We start from the raw sequence: 14,270 nt of genomic DNA, 5'->3' as shown, positions 1-14,270 counted from the left end.
CCCAAGCGACAGTCATGAGGTGCAGGCAGACTGGTATGGATGGCACAGACAGTGAGATGCACAAAATGCAGCACAGCAATCTTTTAGGCCCAAGCGACAGTCATGAGGTGCAGGCAGACTGGTATGGATGGCACAGATCTGATGGTGCACAAATGCGGCACTTACTTTTGGGAGAAAGAACAGTGGTGCTCCTGCTTGCCCAAATAAAGCTGTTCAGGTGGCAGTGAGTCATGAAGGTGCAGCTGGAAAAAATGCGGCGCTTACTATTCTTAGGCCGAACCTAACAGTCCCATGAGGCAGAAAAGAGTTCTCACAGAAACTAAGGCGACTCAGGATTGGATGCTTAATTATTTATTTACATTTATTTTTAACATTCCCGTAGGACTGGTACAGTAGGTGCTCGCAGTTTACCCTACGGTCGGTCACTGGCCAGCAGCAGCCGAGGAAATGATCGTGCACCAATGACAGGCAGCGGCGAGGGCTGGGCCGCGGTTTGCCTGTATGTGACTGGCCAGCAGCAGCAAACCAATCATAGGCAGCGGAAGCGTCACTGGAGAGCGGGCCGGCCGCATGAACGTGATGACGTGGGGGTGCGGTAACTGAAACGGTTACCGCCCCCTTCCGCGTCATCATCACGTTCATGCGGCCCGCCCTCCAGTGACGCTTCCGCCGCCTGTGATTGGTTTGCTGCTGCTGGCCAGTCACATACAGGCAAACCACGGCCCGGCCCTTCCCGCTGCCAGCGATTGGTGCTTGGTGTATGATCTACTCCTCGGCTGCTGCGGACCCGGAAATGTGCACAAGCATAAAATAAAATAATTATACATTAATTTGCAATAAAAAAGTTTTAAGCATCCGCTCCCCCCCGCTGCTGCCCGCCGCTCCCCCCCCCCCCCGCTCCTCCCCAGATTTCCATGACTTTTCCAAAACATTTGTAAAATCGTACTTTTCCATGACCTTTCCAGGCCTGGAAAGTGTCATCTCAGAATTCCATAACTTTTCCAGGTTTTTAATGACCGTACGAACCCTGTTTTTATACATCTGTAGCCTTTAGCCTTGCAAAGAGCCAGAACAGTGAAGTTGAACCTTTTGAATAAGCTTATTTCATATTTCTAGTGAAGTAACTGGCCTGATGTGATACACAGATATTAAACAAATACTCGTATATAAGCTGTACCTGTCTATCTGCAGCCCTCTCTTTTCTACAGCCTTTCAAAGTTCAGAATTTCTAAAGCTTGCCTGAGCTGTCAGAAAACAGGGGGCAGGGAGCTGAAATTACACCCTGCGGCTAAGTGAGTAGAGCTATGAGAGCTGATTGGAAGGGAATGGGCGTCCCCCTCCCCCCCCCTTCACACAACACACAGGAACAGAGATGAGGCTGTCAATCACAGGCTATAAGCTGGAGCTGCCTCCTCTGTCACCTTTTTGTCTTGGTGTCATAAGTGACTCATGCAGATAGCAGGGGAACTGAGCAGCAGAAAGAAATAACACTTAGTGCTCTGGATTGAGAAAAATACACACTATAGAGTGTGAGGGATTAGCTCGGTGGCGGGTGTGGATGACCCCTTGGGGGGTGCGTTTTCCCAGAGAGGTAGCCGACAAGTGCTTGCAAACAAACAGTGTGGTTTATTAAATGGTGTTTTCTTCACCAGGCTGTATGCAGCAAAACATCCAAAATAAAATAAAACAGAAAATAAATCCTTGCCTCTGTGGGCGGCTACCTTCTCACAACTGGAACCTGCCTAAGTGTCTGTCTCCAACCTACCGTCGGGCAGACTTCCTTGTCCTACAGCGGACACTCAATAGTCCTTTTATAATAGCTTCGCAGGGCAACACAGTCCTTTATTTCTTTCACATCAACAGTTCGTCTTCTCACCTTTGAGACGTATTCACCCTTGGTTACCGTCCCGGGCACACATCACTCCGGGGGGTCTTCTCCCAGGCCCACACATCCTGTCGGGAGGCACACGCTGACTGTCCTCCTGCTCCCAGCCCACATGGCTTCAGGACACAGCTTCTGGAGGCAGCAAACAATAGGAATTTCTCTGAACAAATTATAGAGCCTTAACTCCCTCATTCTGAACAGGTGAAGGCCTTTCAACTTCCTGCTGGCTAGCTCTGTAGCCAACACCCTAAATTAATTAATGGACTTTCTAAATCAGGTAGAAATGTATCTCCTTCCTGTGACTACATTCCCAGATTTAGCTGACTTCCTGTTACATACCCCCCCCTCTTGTTTCAACCCTAGGGTTGGGACACAGATTTCCAGGCACGCATGTGTCAAGCACTGCTGACTCACTGATAAGCCTCCTATTATCCTCAAGCTTCCGGATGAAACTGTTTTGTCATCTTCATTGACGGATTTCTCATAAATGCCACACAGTTTGTCTCTCATCTCATATACACATTCTTCAACTGCATTTTTGGCATCATTTCGCTCCTTCTCGTTTCTGTCATCTTCATTGACAGCTTTCTCATAAATGTCAGACAGCTTGTCCCTCATAACCGTCTGTCCAATCCACCATGGAGGACCGTGATCCATAGGCAACTCAATTGGGCTAGTCTTAATGTCTTCAACATTCTTAAGACGCCTCTCTCTGCAATCCATAAATGTTTTCCACACAACTTTGAGAACCTTTGCTTCACTAAGCTTTGTTCCAAGTAGGGACTCTTGACATCCCTCTGTGACTTGAGTTGCCTCTCCATACATCTGTACACAATCATTGACTTTTTGTTGTAAAAGGGAATGATCTTCCTTCTTGAGCTTTGCTTGCTCTAAGATGCTGTGCAGAGGATTTTCCAATTGAGACAACAGGCTGTCACACATTTCTTCAAAGTGACCCCTGTTCCTTTTCCCAGAGATATCAATATCATTCACCAAACATTTCATATTCATAGGCAGATCTGAAGCATTTGCACTCATCAACTTCTTAAACTTTTCGCCCTCCTGAGCGAGTCGCAGTAAAGGCCTACTATTTGATTTGATATTCAGTTTATATTTCTTGCCAAACTCTTCACAGAAGAAGCCAACCAGAACATCATCAACTTTCCTTCCACCAACATAGGGGTCAAAGGCAACAACACAGTTGAACCCAGCGATCTGGGTGGTATCCATTATAGACCTCCTCTCTGCATCAGTGAAGAAGCATGGAACTGCAACACATTCTTTTACAGGTTTCTTCAATGCACTTTCTGCTGAACTATTTGACCGCTCAAGGTCACCTAGTTCTTTTTCTCTATCTGAATTCCACATGGAATGCATCTCAAGATCACGATCAAACTTCTGCCACCCGTCTTTCACCAGTTCCATTTTGGAAACACTCCCTGAAAGGCACTTATTCATTTGCTTCACGTTTTCACCAACAGCCTTAGTTTTCTCCACTAGGTTTTCAGCCTGAACTGAGAAATCACCACATTTCTTACTCAGCTCCTTTGTTTGCTGAAGTTCTAATGATACATTTTCCAATGCTTGAAGTTTTTGAAGGAACGGTTTATTCCAAAGGGGTGATTCAAGCCACATGTCGTCACATTTCTGAGGCTCACTCAGGACAGACCCCAAAACACTGATCCTTTTAAAAACTGCATCAGGCACACTATCCCCTCTTTGGGACAGATCCTCTGTTGCCTGGAATTCCTCTTCCAGTTCCTGCAACGGAATCTTCATCTCTTCTACTTGCTGTTCTAAGGCTCGCTTAGACTTTTCTAGCTCCTGAACGCTTTTCACAACATCATCCTTGGAGCTGACCAATTCTTCCATTTCTGTACGCAGCTGTTTAACACTTTCTAGTTCAGCCTTACACTCTAGAGCTTCCTCCAAAGAGCGAGCCAAGAACAGGGCTTTGCTCTCGTTATCACGCACCTCCGTTTCTGCACGTGCGCGTTCTTCTGCATATTTTGCAGACACCTTCTTCTCTTCACCAAGCATCTGATCAAACTTCTTTTTCACATCTTCAACACACTGTAATGAACCAACGCTTTCTTCCATGCGTTTTTTCATAACCGCCATCTGAGCTTGCAATGTTGCGACTTGCTCTGATAGGTTTTTCTTTGCTTCCGCCTCCTCTTTTAATTGTTCCAGGAAGCCATTTTTCTCATCTTCCATTTGTTTGAGCTTTGTGCTAAAACTCAGCCTTTGACACCTCTCTTCCTGTAAGAGTTCCTGCGTGTCTTGCAGCTGCGATTCCAAGATAGAAAAATCTTCCGCAATTTCTCTAGATTTTCTGTCTGCTTGAGAAAGCTGATTTGTAACATTGTCCAACTCAACCTGCAGTCGGTTTGCCTTCTCTGACAGCTTAGCACACAATCGGTCACCTTCTGACACCTTGACTTGCGATTCCAGAAGCTGTGCCTCTACTTTTTCCCTCTTATGTTCACAATCTTCTTTTCCCTGCATAAGAGCCTTCACCTCATTGGCTAGCATCTGGGAATAAGAATGTAATTCTGCCACACAGGCTTCTTTCTCCTTTAACTGCTGCTGGACACGTTGGGCTTCCCCTTTCCAACTTTCACAGTCCGCACGCCATTCATCTACCACATTGCTTAAAGTAGTGAGCTCATACACAGTACTCAGTAATTTAGCCTCTCTTTCACTTTTCTCTTTGTCGCTGAGAGACAATGTCGCTTCCAGAGCAACATTCTGTTCCTGCGACTCCTGCAGGTCTATTTTTGTAGCTCCCAAAGACTGAAGACTTTTTTCCAGCTGATTACGCAACTCCAACATATCAGCCATACTTTGCTTCTGCAAAGTCTGAATTTCACTTTCCTTTTCCATGAGGATGGTATCTTTCTCCATTATAGTCTCTCTGCGTTTTTGCAACTCGACCAAAAGAAGAGCAGTGGATTCTTCCCACTGTGACACATGAGACTTGAGTAGTTCATTTGTTTCCTGCAAGTTTCTATGCTCCATTTTAAGCAATTCCAAGGCTTGTTCCTTTTCTTCCATTTTCCGTTGCAAGGCATCCAACTCAGCCCTGCACACATACTCGGTTTCCTCCAAACCGATGGCCTCCATTGGCTGCTGGCGTCTCTGTTTCCAGCCTGCCATGCTCTCTTGATGAGCCTTTTGTTGAGCTGCAAAGCTCTGCTGAAAATCCGCATTTGCCTGCTGTTGAGCTGCATTTGCTTGCTGTTGAGCTGCATTTGATATAATCAGATGTTTCAACATCTCCTCCATTTTGAGTTTACTTTTCATCTGAGCACACTGCGTCTCCATAGCGGTTTCATCAGTGTTGCTAGGGACAACAACCTTCCTCTTTAGTAGACTCTCTTTAGGCATGGATGGGGCTGGTTCAGACGGCAACATCCCCTCCATCCATAGAATCCGGTCTCTCATTTCATCTATCTTTGCATTCTTCAGGCGTTTTGAACGCCCCATCTTCAATAACTCCACAAACAAATTTTTCACAGTCCAGCAAACAATTTTCAGACCACTGTCTCTTCAACACATGTAGTTTTTCTCTCTCTTGCAGGATCTCTTTTCCTGCGCACACAGTTTGTGCAGTCACTTGCACCAGACACAACAAAGTTCATCAAAAAATTTTGAGACCCCTGTCTCTTTAAAACACTTTTTTTTTTTTTTTTTTTCTGTCAGGATCTTCTCTCCTGCACACATAGATTGTGCAATCTCATGCACCAGACAAAGTTCATCAAACATTTGCACTTCCTTGCAGGGATCTCTGCTTATGCCCACTGCATACCTCCACCATATGTGAGGGATTAGCTCGGTGGCGGGTGTGGATGACCCCTTGGGGGGTGCGTTTTCCCAGAGAGGTAGCCGACAAGTGCTTGCAAACAAACAGTGTGGTTTATTAAATGGTGTTTTCTTCACCAGGCTGTATGCAGCAAAACATCCAAAATAAAATAAAACAGAAAATAAATCCTTGCCTCTGTGGGCGGCTACCTTCTCACAACTGGAACCTGCCTAAGTGTCTGTCTCCAACCTACCGTCGGGCAGACTTCCTTGTCCTACAGCGGACACTCAATAGTCCTTTTATAATAGCTTCGCAGGGCAACACAGTCCTTTATTTCTTTCACATCAACAGTTCGTCTTCTCACCTTTGAGACGTATTCACCCTTGGTTACCGTCCCGGGCACACATCACTCCGGGGGGTCTTCTCCCAGGCCCACACATCCTGTCGGGAGGCACACGCTGACTGTCCTCCTGCTCCCAGCCCACATGGCTTCAGGACACAGCTTCTGGAGGCAGCAAACAATAGGAATTTCTCTGAACAAATTATAGAGCCTTAACTCCCTCATTCTGAACAGGTGAAGGCCTTTCAACTTCCTGCTGGCTAGCTCTGTAGCCAACACCCTAAATTAATTAATGGACTTTCTAAATCAGGTAGAAATGTATCTCCTTCCTGTGACTACATTCCCAGATTTAGCTGACTTCCTGTTACAAGAGAGATATGCTTTGCTCATATTTCATGTCTGAGGTTAACAACCACTTTAATTTACAACATATTTAAAAATAAATGATGTGTAGCATTACATCCTGTGACTATTAGCACATGAAACATAATTTACCTAAGGCAAAAACATAAAAAAAAGACGTGGTTGCAATTGTTACCAGTAAGATAATGTTGTTTACATCATAATATAGCACTGCTAACATCCAATAGCTTATTATACGTCACTGCTGCTATGGGAAGATTCATACTCATACTGCAGTGGAGTGCCTATTTATTTACCATACTCAGATGGTAAAGATGGTAGAGGTTCTTTAACTCAATTTCCCATAACTCCCTGGGTTCCCGGAAACACCAAAGGAATATAAATTCCACAGCTTCCTTCCCTCCACCACACCTGATAAGGCAGAGGTTGCTCTGCAGCCAGGTGAGCAGCCATCCATTGTCACAACTGGTGTGGTAGCCATCCCAAGAGCACAGAGCTTCTCCAGGAGACTCACATACTGTGGGGAGCACCTTACCAATTGATATCAGAGTACTCCAGATGCAGTGAGCTGGCCCTCCTGTGTCCCCAGACCTGGAATCCTCCCGGCTGTTTGTCAGTATTACCAGAGTTACCCTGGACTTCACTGTGATGGACTCTGTTTATGAGGAAAATCGTAGTAGCGGTTTGTGTTCTGAAATAATTTAATGATATAGTTATTTTTATCTAGACTCTCTCACTAGAAACCATAAAGTGTGTAGCACCCTACAAGGTAGGTGATGGTAAAGTGTAGTAGGCCTTGTCTGCTTATCAGCAGGGCCATGATTTTCAGCTAGGTTGTCATGGTTCCCAGGTGTGGCTGTTGAGACTGGGGAGTCTCCCCACTGTACTTAATGAGGGCTCTCATTGGGCAATGGAGGAAACCCGGCCAATGGTACACACAGGCTTGTATCTACCCCAGAAAGGCAGATTCTGCAGCAAAGCATTCTAGGAGAGGGTATAAGTCTGAGGGGAGTACATGACGCAGCATCTTTGCCGAGGACCAGCGGAGCTGAGAGGGGTTGAGTTTCAAGAAAGCATTCCCAGTCGTGAGTACTGCAAACTGCCCCTGGGGCTCTGCCTAGTGAGAGGTGACCACTCCGAAGAAGGTCAGAGGGATCCGGGAGCTAGCTAGCTGGTGCAGGAAGAGTAAAAGAGGGTGCCAGTGTTGACCCTGAAGAGTAAAGTTGGTGCCAGTGGTTGGGCCCTGAAGTATTCAGTGTACAGTGGAAGTGTACAGCGTTGAGTGTACAGTTTTGAGAGTTGCAGCAGCAGCAGTGTTACAAAAGGCTACCTCAGTCAGGAAGGACTGGAGAGAGCAGTGTCAAGGACTTTTGAGCTAACCAGAGTGTCAGAAGTCAGTCTTCAGTATAGTACAAGCAAGTCAGTGATTTCAAGCGCCAGCAAGCGTTGGTCGGCATCCAGTTGGCGTCAAGTCAGCGCTGAAAGGCATTTTTCTCTAAAGTGTCCCAATTTGTACCTAGTTGAGCCAGAGGAGTATCCCACTCATTCCCTTCTCCCATCCCTATATACAATAAACAAAATCTCACACTTGGGAAATCAGCCTAAATGTGTTATTGGTGTTACCGGTGATCATGGCAGACCCACATCAGGCCCAATGCCTGGAAATATTGCTACAAGTGTGTCATAGACACTCTTTTGAATTCTGTTGCGCCTCTGCACAATAAATGTCAGTGATTGTGACAGATTCATGTACCTGTTGCATGGTGGAGGCGTGCACAAGGACCTGAGTATCCATAGTAGGACACTCCATCCTAAGTGTAGCTCAGTAAGCCTATCTTAGCATTGATCCCTGCCTGGTCACTGCACCTGTCACATAGATGCAGCAATAAGAAGTTGAGGTGCTGGGTGGGCAGAGTCTGATGGGGATTCTGGGAGACTAGCTCCCCATTATATCCACCTTCCTCGTGACTGAGAGTGGAGGACAGTGGGTAGATTCTATAGTCGATAGTAGGCTGTGTAAAGGCTATGGATTGCTCCCACTGCCATGTGCTGTGAATCAGAGAACCAGTCTTTCAGAATCCCCATTAGGCTCCACCCACTGTCAGTGTTCAGCCCTCAATCACTGGTTGCTAAGACTGCCTACTAGCAACCAATATTAGTAATGGGCTAAACAATAAAATAGTATTTGTAGCACCCTACAGGTAGGTGCTAGGCAAATGTATAGTGGGCCTTGTCTGCCTAACAGCAGGGCCGTGATTTCTTTTTGTCAGGTGTCATGGCTTCCAGGTGTGCCTGCTGAGAGGGGAGTTTCCCCACTGGTTCCTGTGAGAGGCTTTTCATAGAGCAGTGGAGGAAACCCAATCAGGGGACACATTCAGGCTTGTAACTACCCCAGAAGGCAGATTATGCCGCAAGGGATTCTGGGAGTGGGTATAGGTTTGAGGGAAGTGTGTGATTGGGTCTCTTTGGTGGGAGCAGAGTCCCAGGAGGGAGAGAACGGCTGTCTCTCCTCCTGTTTGAGGAAGAGGATGTCTCGGGTGCTGCCTGAGAATCCAGAGAGTGCTGATTTGAGCTGAGGGGGATCCGGTGTGCCGAGAACCAGCGGAGAGAGAGAGGGGTCCAGTCCCAGGAAAGCCTACACAGGTCGTGAGTACTGAGGATTGCCCCTGGGGGTCTGCCTAAAGTGTTAGAGGGGACCACTCCGGAGAAGGTTCTGGGATCCAGATATCAGCTAGCGGACAAAGGGGGTACCTAGGTTGAGGACCCTGAAGTGACAGAGGGGGTACCTAGTCAGGGGGACCTGAAGAGTTAAAGGGGGCACCTGCAGTTTGGGCCCTGAAGAGACAGTGTGCAGTGTCTTAGTTAAGAGTTGCAGCCATATTGGATTCCACAACAGTCTACCTCAAGCCAGTGCAAGGCTGGAGGAAGAAGTCAGTGACTTTGCAGTACAATAGTGTTTGTAGCTCATTGTTCTACAGGCCTGGATCTTCTGGACTCAAGGTCAAGGATCTAGCACTTCTTTCAAGTTACAGTGTGTTCTGAGTGTCAGTGAGCATTGGCTAGCGTCGGCTGGCATCAAGACAGCGTTAATAGACATTTCCTGAGAAAGTCCCAAGTTGTACTTAGTTGAGCCTAAAGTAGTATCCCACTCATTCCCTATTCCCATCCCCTTAATCACAATAAAACAACAAAACAAAGATGCCGGAGTTGTCAATATCTCAGTTCTCACACCCAGGGTCGCAGCTCACATGGGCTGGAGAGGTAACCGGTAACAATGGCAGACCCACATCAGGCCCAATGCCTGGAAAACCTGCTACATATTACTACAGTGTATTAGTTAAAGTTGGTTAAAAATGTATTATTAAAGCCTCACGTTTATATTTCTGGCCTGTCTCTGTATGTCAACTTAGAGTTGGTCCTAATTGTCTCCAGTTTCATTATCTACGAACTGGTGGAATTTATTTTTTTTTGCAATTGTTGCAACCAGAGTAACACATTGTGAAAGTGGAGCAAGTAGGAACTACCTGAATCTGTTGGAACTGCAACAGCAAACTGTTGCAAGTCTATTATGAATTAAACAAGCAACTTTTAGGGAGCACAGAACCAGAAAAGTGTTGCAAGTGCTTTAATAATTTGCCCTCTCTGTTAATATAAAGTCTTATAAAGATGCTTATGCAGCCATGTTACCCTGACTAAGGAATATTGCTATGAAAAGTCCATGTTTGTGCAGCTTGCATAATCTATTTTGTATTATTCTGCAATGTATTTATGCTCTTTGCCTTTCTGACCCTGTTTTGCATCATCGCTTCCAACCTTGCACCTGTTACTACTATATCCAGTTGCTACCTATCTAATCAATTGCCTCTTACACTACTACTGCTTTACATATACTTGCTATTTTTCTTTGTGTTCCTGCTGTTCGTAAACATATTCAAAAGTGATTCTATCACAAAGTAAACTACCTAGATGACCGTTTTCTCATCAAGCACCCATCTCCCATCCATCAAGCAGCCATCTCCAAAGTGCTGTATTCTAGTTCCAGGGTTAAAGTCCCACATCCAACGTGCATTATATAATCTATGAAATGGCTGCTTCCATAAGGGCTAGTTCACACCAAAAAAGACTTCCAGATCCTCTCCAGATGCGTTTCTGCATGCGCATTTTTGCAGTGTTTCCGGATGCTTTCCAGATGCTATTTTCTGATGCATGTAGAAGTGTTTTTAATGCGTTCCAGTACAGTTCTGTGCAGGAAATATGCAGCATGTTCTACTTTTTTTTCTGGCACTGGAACACACTGGAACTGCAAGTACTGGTGTGAACTATGCCATAGAAAACCATGTAACCTACTTTCTAGAGAAAAAAAGCACTGGAACACATGTGGTGTGAACAAGCCCTAAGACTCTATATAGCTTTGTTTTTGTAAGAGCCCTTTCACACTGAGGTGCCTGAAAACTGCCCATAAAAATCTGAGTGCTTTTGAGACGTTTTTCAGGCTTTAGCTGTGCGCTTTTTTATAGACAGGTAACTCAAAAACTGCTTTAAGATCCATTCTGAGGCGCTTTTAAATTGCTTTTCGGGTGCTTTTGAGACGCTTCCTATTCATTTCAATAGAGAGGGGTGTTTCTGAGGTGCTTTTTTTAGAGCTCCAAACATGCTCCAAAGATGCTGTTTGCAGGATTTTTTTCACCGCCTCAGTGTGAAAGCATTCATTGAATTCGATGGTAATAGGTTTTCGTGAGCTTTTCATGCACGTTTTTAGCGCCTCACTGTGAAAGGGCTTAAACAGATTCCAGATGAATTTTAATTACTGGAAAAATCAAGAAAATCTTTCAGGTTTTACCATAAGCAATTTAAGGCCAATGCTGAAATATTCAAAAATTAACAGCTACAGTGGGTACGGAAAGTATTCAGACCCCCTTAAATTTTTCACTCTTTGTTATATTGCAGCCATTTGCTAAAATCATTTAGGTTCATTCTTCTTCCTCATGAATGTACACATAGCACCCCATGCTGACAGAAAAACACAGAATTGTTGACATTGTTGCAGATTTATTAAAAAAGAAAAACTGAAATATCACATGGTCCTAAGTATTCAGACCCTTTGCTCAGTATTTAGTAGAAGCCCCCTTTTGATCTAATACAGCCAGGAGTCTTTTTGGGAAAGATGCAACAAGTCTTTCACACCTGGATTTGGGGATCCTCTGCCATTCCTCCTTGCAGATCCTCTCCAGTTCTGTCAGGTTGGATGGTAAACGTTGGTGGACAGCCATTTTTAGGTCTCTCCAGAGATGCTCAATTGGGTTTAAGTCAGGGCTCTGGCTGGGCCATTCAAGAACAGTCACGGAGTTGTTGTGAAGCCACTCCTTCGTTATTTTAGCTGTGTGCTTAGGGTCATTGTCTTGTTGGAAGGTAAACCTTCGGCCCAGTCTGAGGTCCAGAGCACTCTGGAGAAGGTTTTTGTCCAGGATATCCCTGTACTTGGCCGCATTCATCTTTCCCTCGATTGCAACCAGTCGTCCTGTCCCTGCAGCTGAAAAACACCCCCACAGCATGATGCTGCCACCACCATGCTTCACTGTTGGGACTGTATTGGACAGGTGATGAGCAGTGCCTGGTTTTCTCCACACATACCGCTTAGAATTAAGGCCAAAAAGTTCTATTTTGGTCTCATCAGACCAGAGAATCTTATTTCTCACCATCTTGGAGTCCTCTAGGTGTTTTTTAGCAAACTCCATGTGGGCTTTCATGTGTCTTACACTGAGGAGAGGCTTCCGTCGGGCCACTCTGCCATAAAGCCCCGACTGGTGGAGGGCTGCAGTGATGGTTGACTTTCTACAACTTTCTCCCATCTCCTGACTGCATCTCTGGAGCTCAGCCACAGTGATCTTTGGGTTCTTCTTTACCTCTCTCACCAAGGCTCTTCTCCCCCGATAGCTCAGTTTGGCCGGACGGCCAGCTCTAGGAAGGGTTCTGGTCGTCCCAAACGTCTTCCATTTGAGGATTATGGAGGCCACTGTGCTCTTAGGAGCCTTAAGTGCAGCAGGAATCTTTTTGTAACCTTGGCCAGATCTGTGCCTTGCCACAATTCTGTCTCTGAGCTCTTCAGGCAGTTCCTTTGACCTCATGATTCTCATTTGCTCTGACATGCATTGTGATCTGGAAGGTCTTATATAGACAGGTGTGTGGCTTTCCTAATCAAGTCCAATCAGTATAATCAAACACAGCTGGACTCAAATGAAGGTGTAGAACCATCTCAAGGATGATCAGAAGAAATGGAAAGCACCTGAGTTAAATATATGAGTGTCACAGCAAAGGGTCTGAATACTTAGGACCATGTGATATTTCAGTTTTTCTTTTTTTTTAAAATCTGCAACAATGTCAACAATTCTGTGTTTTTCTGTCAGTATGGGGTGCTATGTGTACATTCATGAGGAAGAAGAATGAACCTAAATGATTTTAGCAAATGGCTGCAATATAACAAAGAGTGAAAAATTTAAGGGGGTCTGAATACTTTCCGTACCCACTGTAACACTTAATGCTAACCTTTTTTTGTACCAGTTATGAGTAAAAAAAAAAAATTCCTGACTATACCATTAGTCATTTTTGCAACATAGAACAAATAAAATACAGTACATATACTATAAATAAGGGATTTTAGAAATTGTCTCTTTTAAATTTAGTAAAGACATTTAAAATAATGTGTGCATAGATGGTTTGTTCTGAACATGACTTAAGCATACAGACATGAGTAATTTGACAAGTCAGTCTCCTGTATACAAATTTTCAACATCAATATGTATATTCTGCATTGAATAGTATTGCACAATAATTTTATACTTACCACCTGGAGTTTGCTGGTTGTCCGGGCTTGTCGAAATCCATCAGTTGGAACGCAGTGATCTGCATGTCCATTGCAAAAGCAGCTTCCCTTAACTATAAAGTCATAAACAGCATAGTGGGCTACTGACTGCGGTTTGATGTCTGAGTCCTTGTTGTGGCAGGGACACAGCTGTTGCTTCAGCAGCTGAACACGGAGATTAGTGATCTTTAGTTTGTCTTGCGCTTCTTCACTATAAGGATCCACAGCTGAATAGTAAGGCGGCATAGCTCGAAAAATAACCTGCGGGAAAATGTAGATACATGAGATTTTAAAGGTAAATTAAAAGAAAACACAACCAGGTCTATTACTATAGGTAGCCATAGAAATTTGTTGCTGGTTAGAATTACTAAACTCCCATCCATACACCCATCACTGAGAACAACAGGCAGTGTTATGCCCCGTAAACACGTGCAGATTGTCGGCCGAACGATCGGCCGTCTTTTGTCCCCGGGCTGTCGTGTCTGTTGAAAAGTGCAAAAGACTGCACAAGAATTTTGTCCGCCGACTACAGCCGACTGCAGAAGTGATGTCATGTGATGGTTAACTTTCCCTGTGTTTTTTCTTTTCTGAGCATGCCCAGTCTTGCAAATCTGCTGTCTGTCGGCCAAATTCTGTATTGACTGGCGAACAATCGGCCGTTCTGGTGTCGGCATACAAAAATTTTAATGCTTGCACGACAGATTCTTTTCGGCCGAAAGTGCGCTGTCGGCTGTCGGAAGCATCATACTAACAAGCCGAAAATCGGCCGATCGGTCGTCGGCCGAACCTTTTCGGCCGACAATCTGCACGTGTGTACGGGGCATAAGGTGTGTGCAATCTTGTTCTGATCAATGCACACAGGCAGACCCACCACAATTTTAATATTTGGTTGATGGTAACAAGCAACACACACAAGATGAATGTAGCACTACCTAAATGGAAATAGGCACTACAATCACACAAGTTTTTAAAGTGTTAAAGAATATATGTTTGAATTAAAGTGAACAACCTGAAAAGA

The 14,270-nt window shown here is 44.9% G+C and overlaps 1 protein-coding gene across 1 annotated transcript in view; it reads right to left on the bottom strand.

Annotated features, from left to right (window-relative positions):
• NTN4 (netrin 4) overlaps positions 1-14,270 on the bottom strand; it is a 203,968-nt gene that overhangs the window by 97,476 nt on the left and 92,222 nt on the right. Inside the window, exon 3 of the mRNA XM_082254458.1 lies at positions 13,235-13,513. Within this exon, the coding sequence (XP_082110584.1) occupies positions 13,235-13,513 (279 nt within the window). The remainder of the gene's footprint in view (positions 1-13,234; positions 13,514-14,270) is intronic.

This window comes from Pelophylax lessonae (genome assembly GCF_965119305.1).
Source record: "Pelophylax lessonae genome assembly, chromosome: 4".
NCBI lineage: Eukaryota > Metazoa > Chordata > Amphibia > Anura > Ranidae > Pelophylax > Pelophylax lessonae.
Note: the sequence above shows the minus strand (reverse complement) of the source record. Positions and strands in the feature narration are given on the sequence as shown.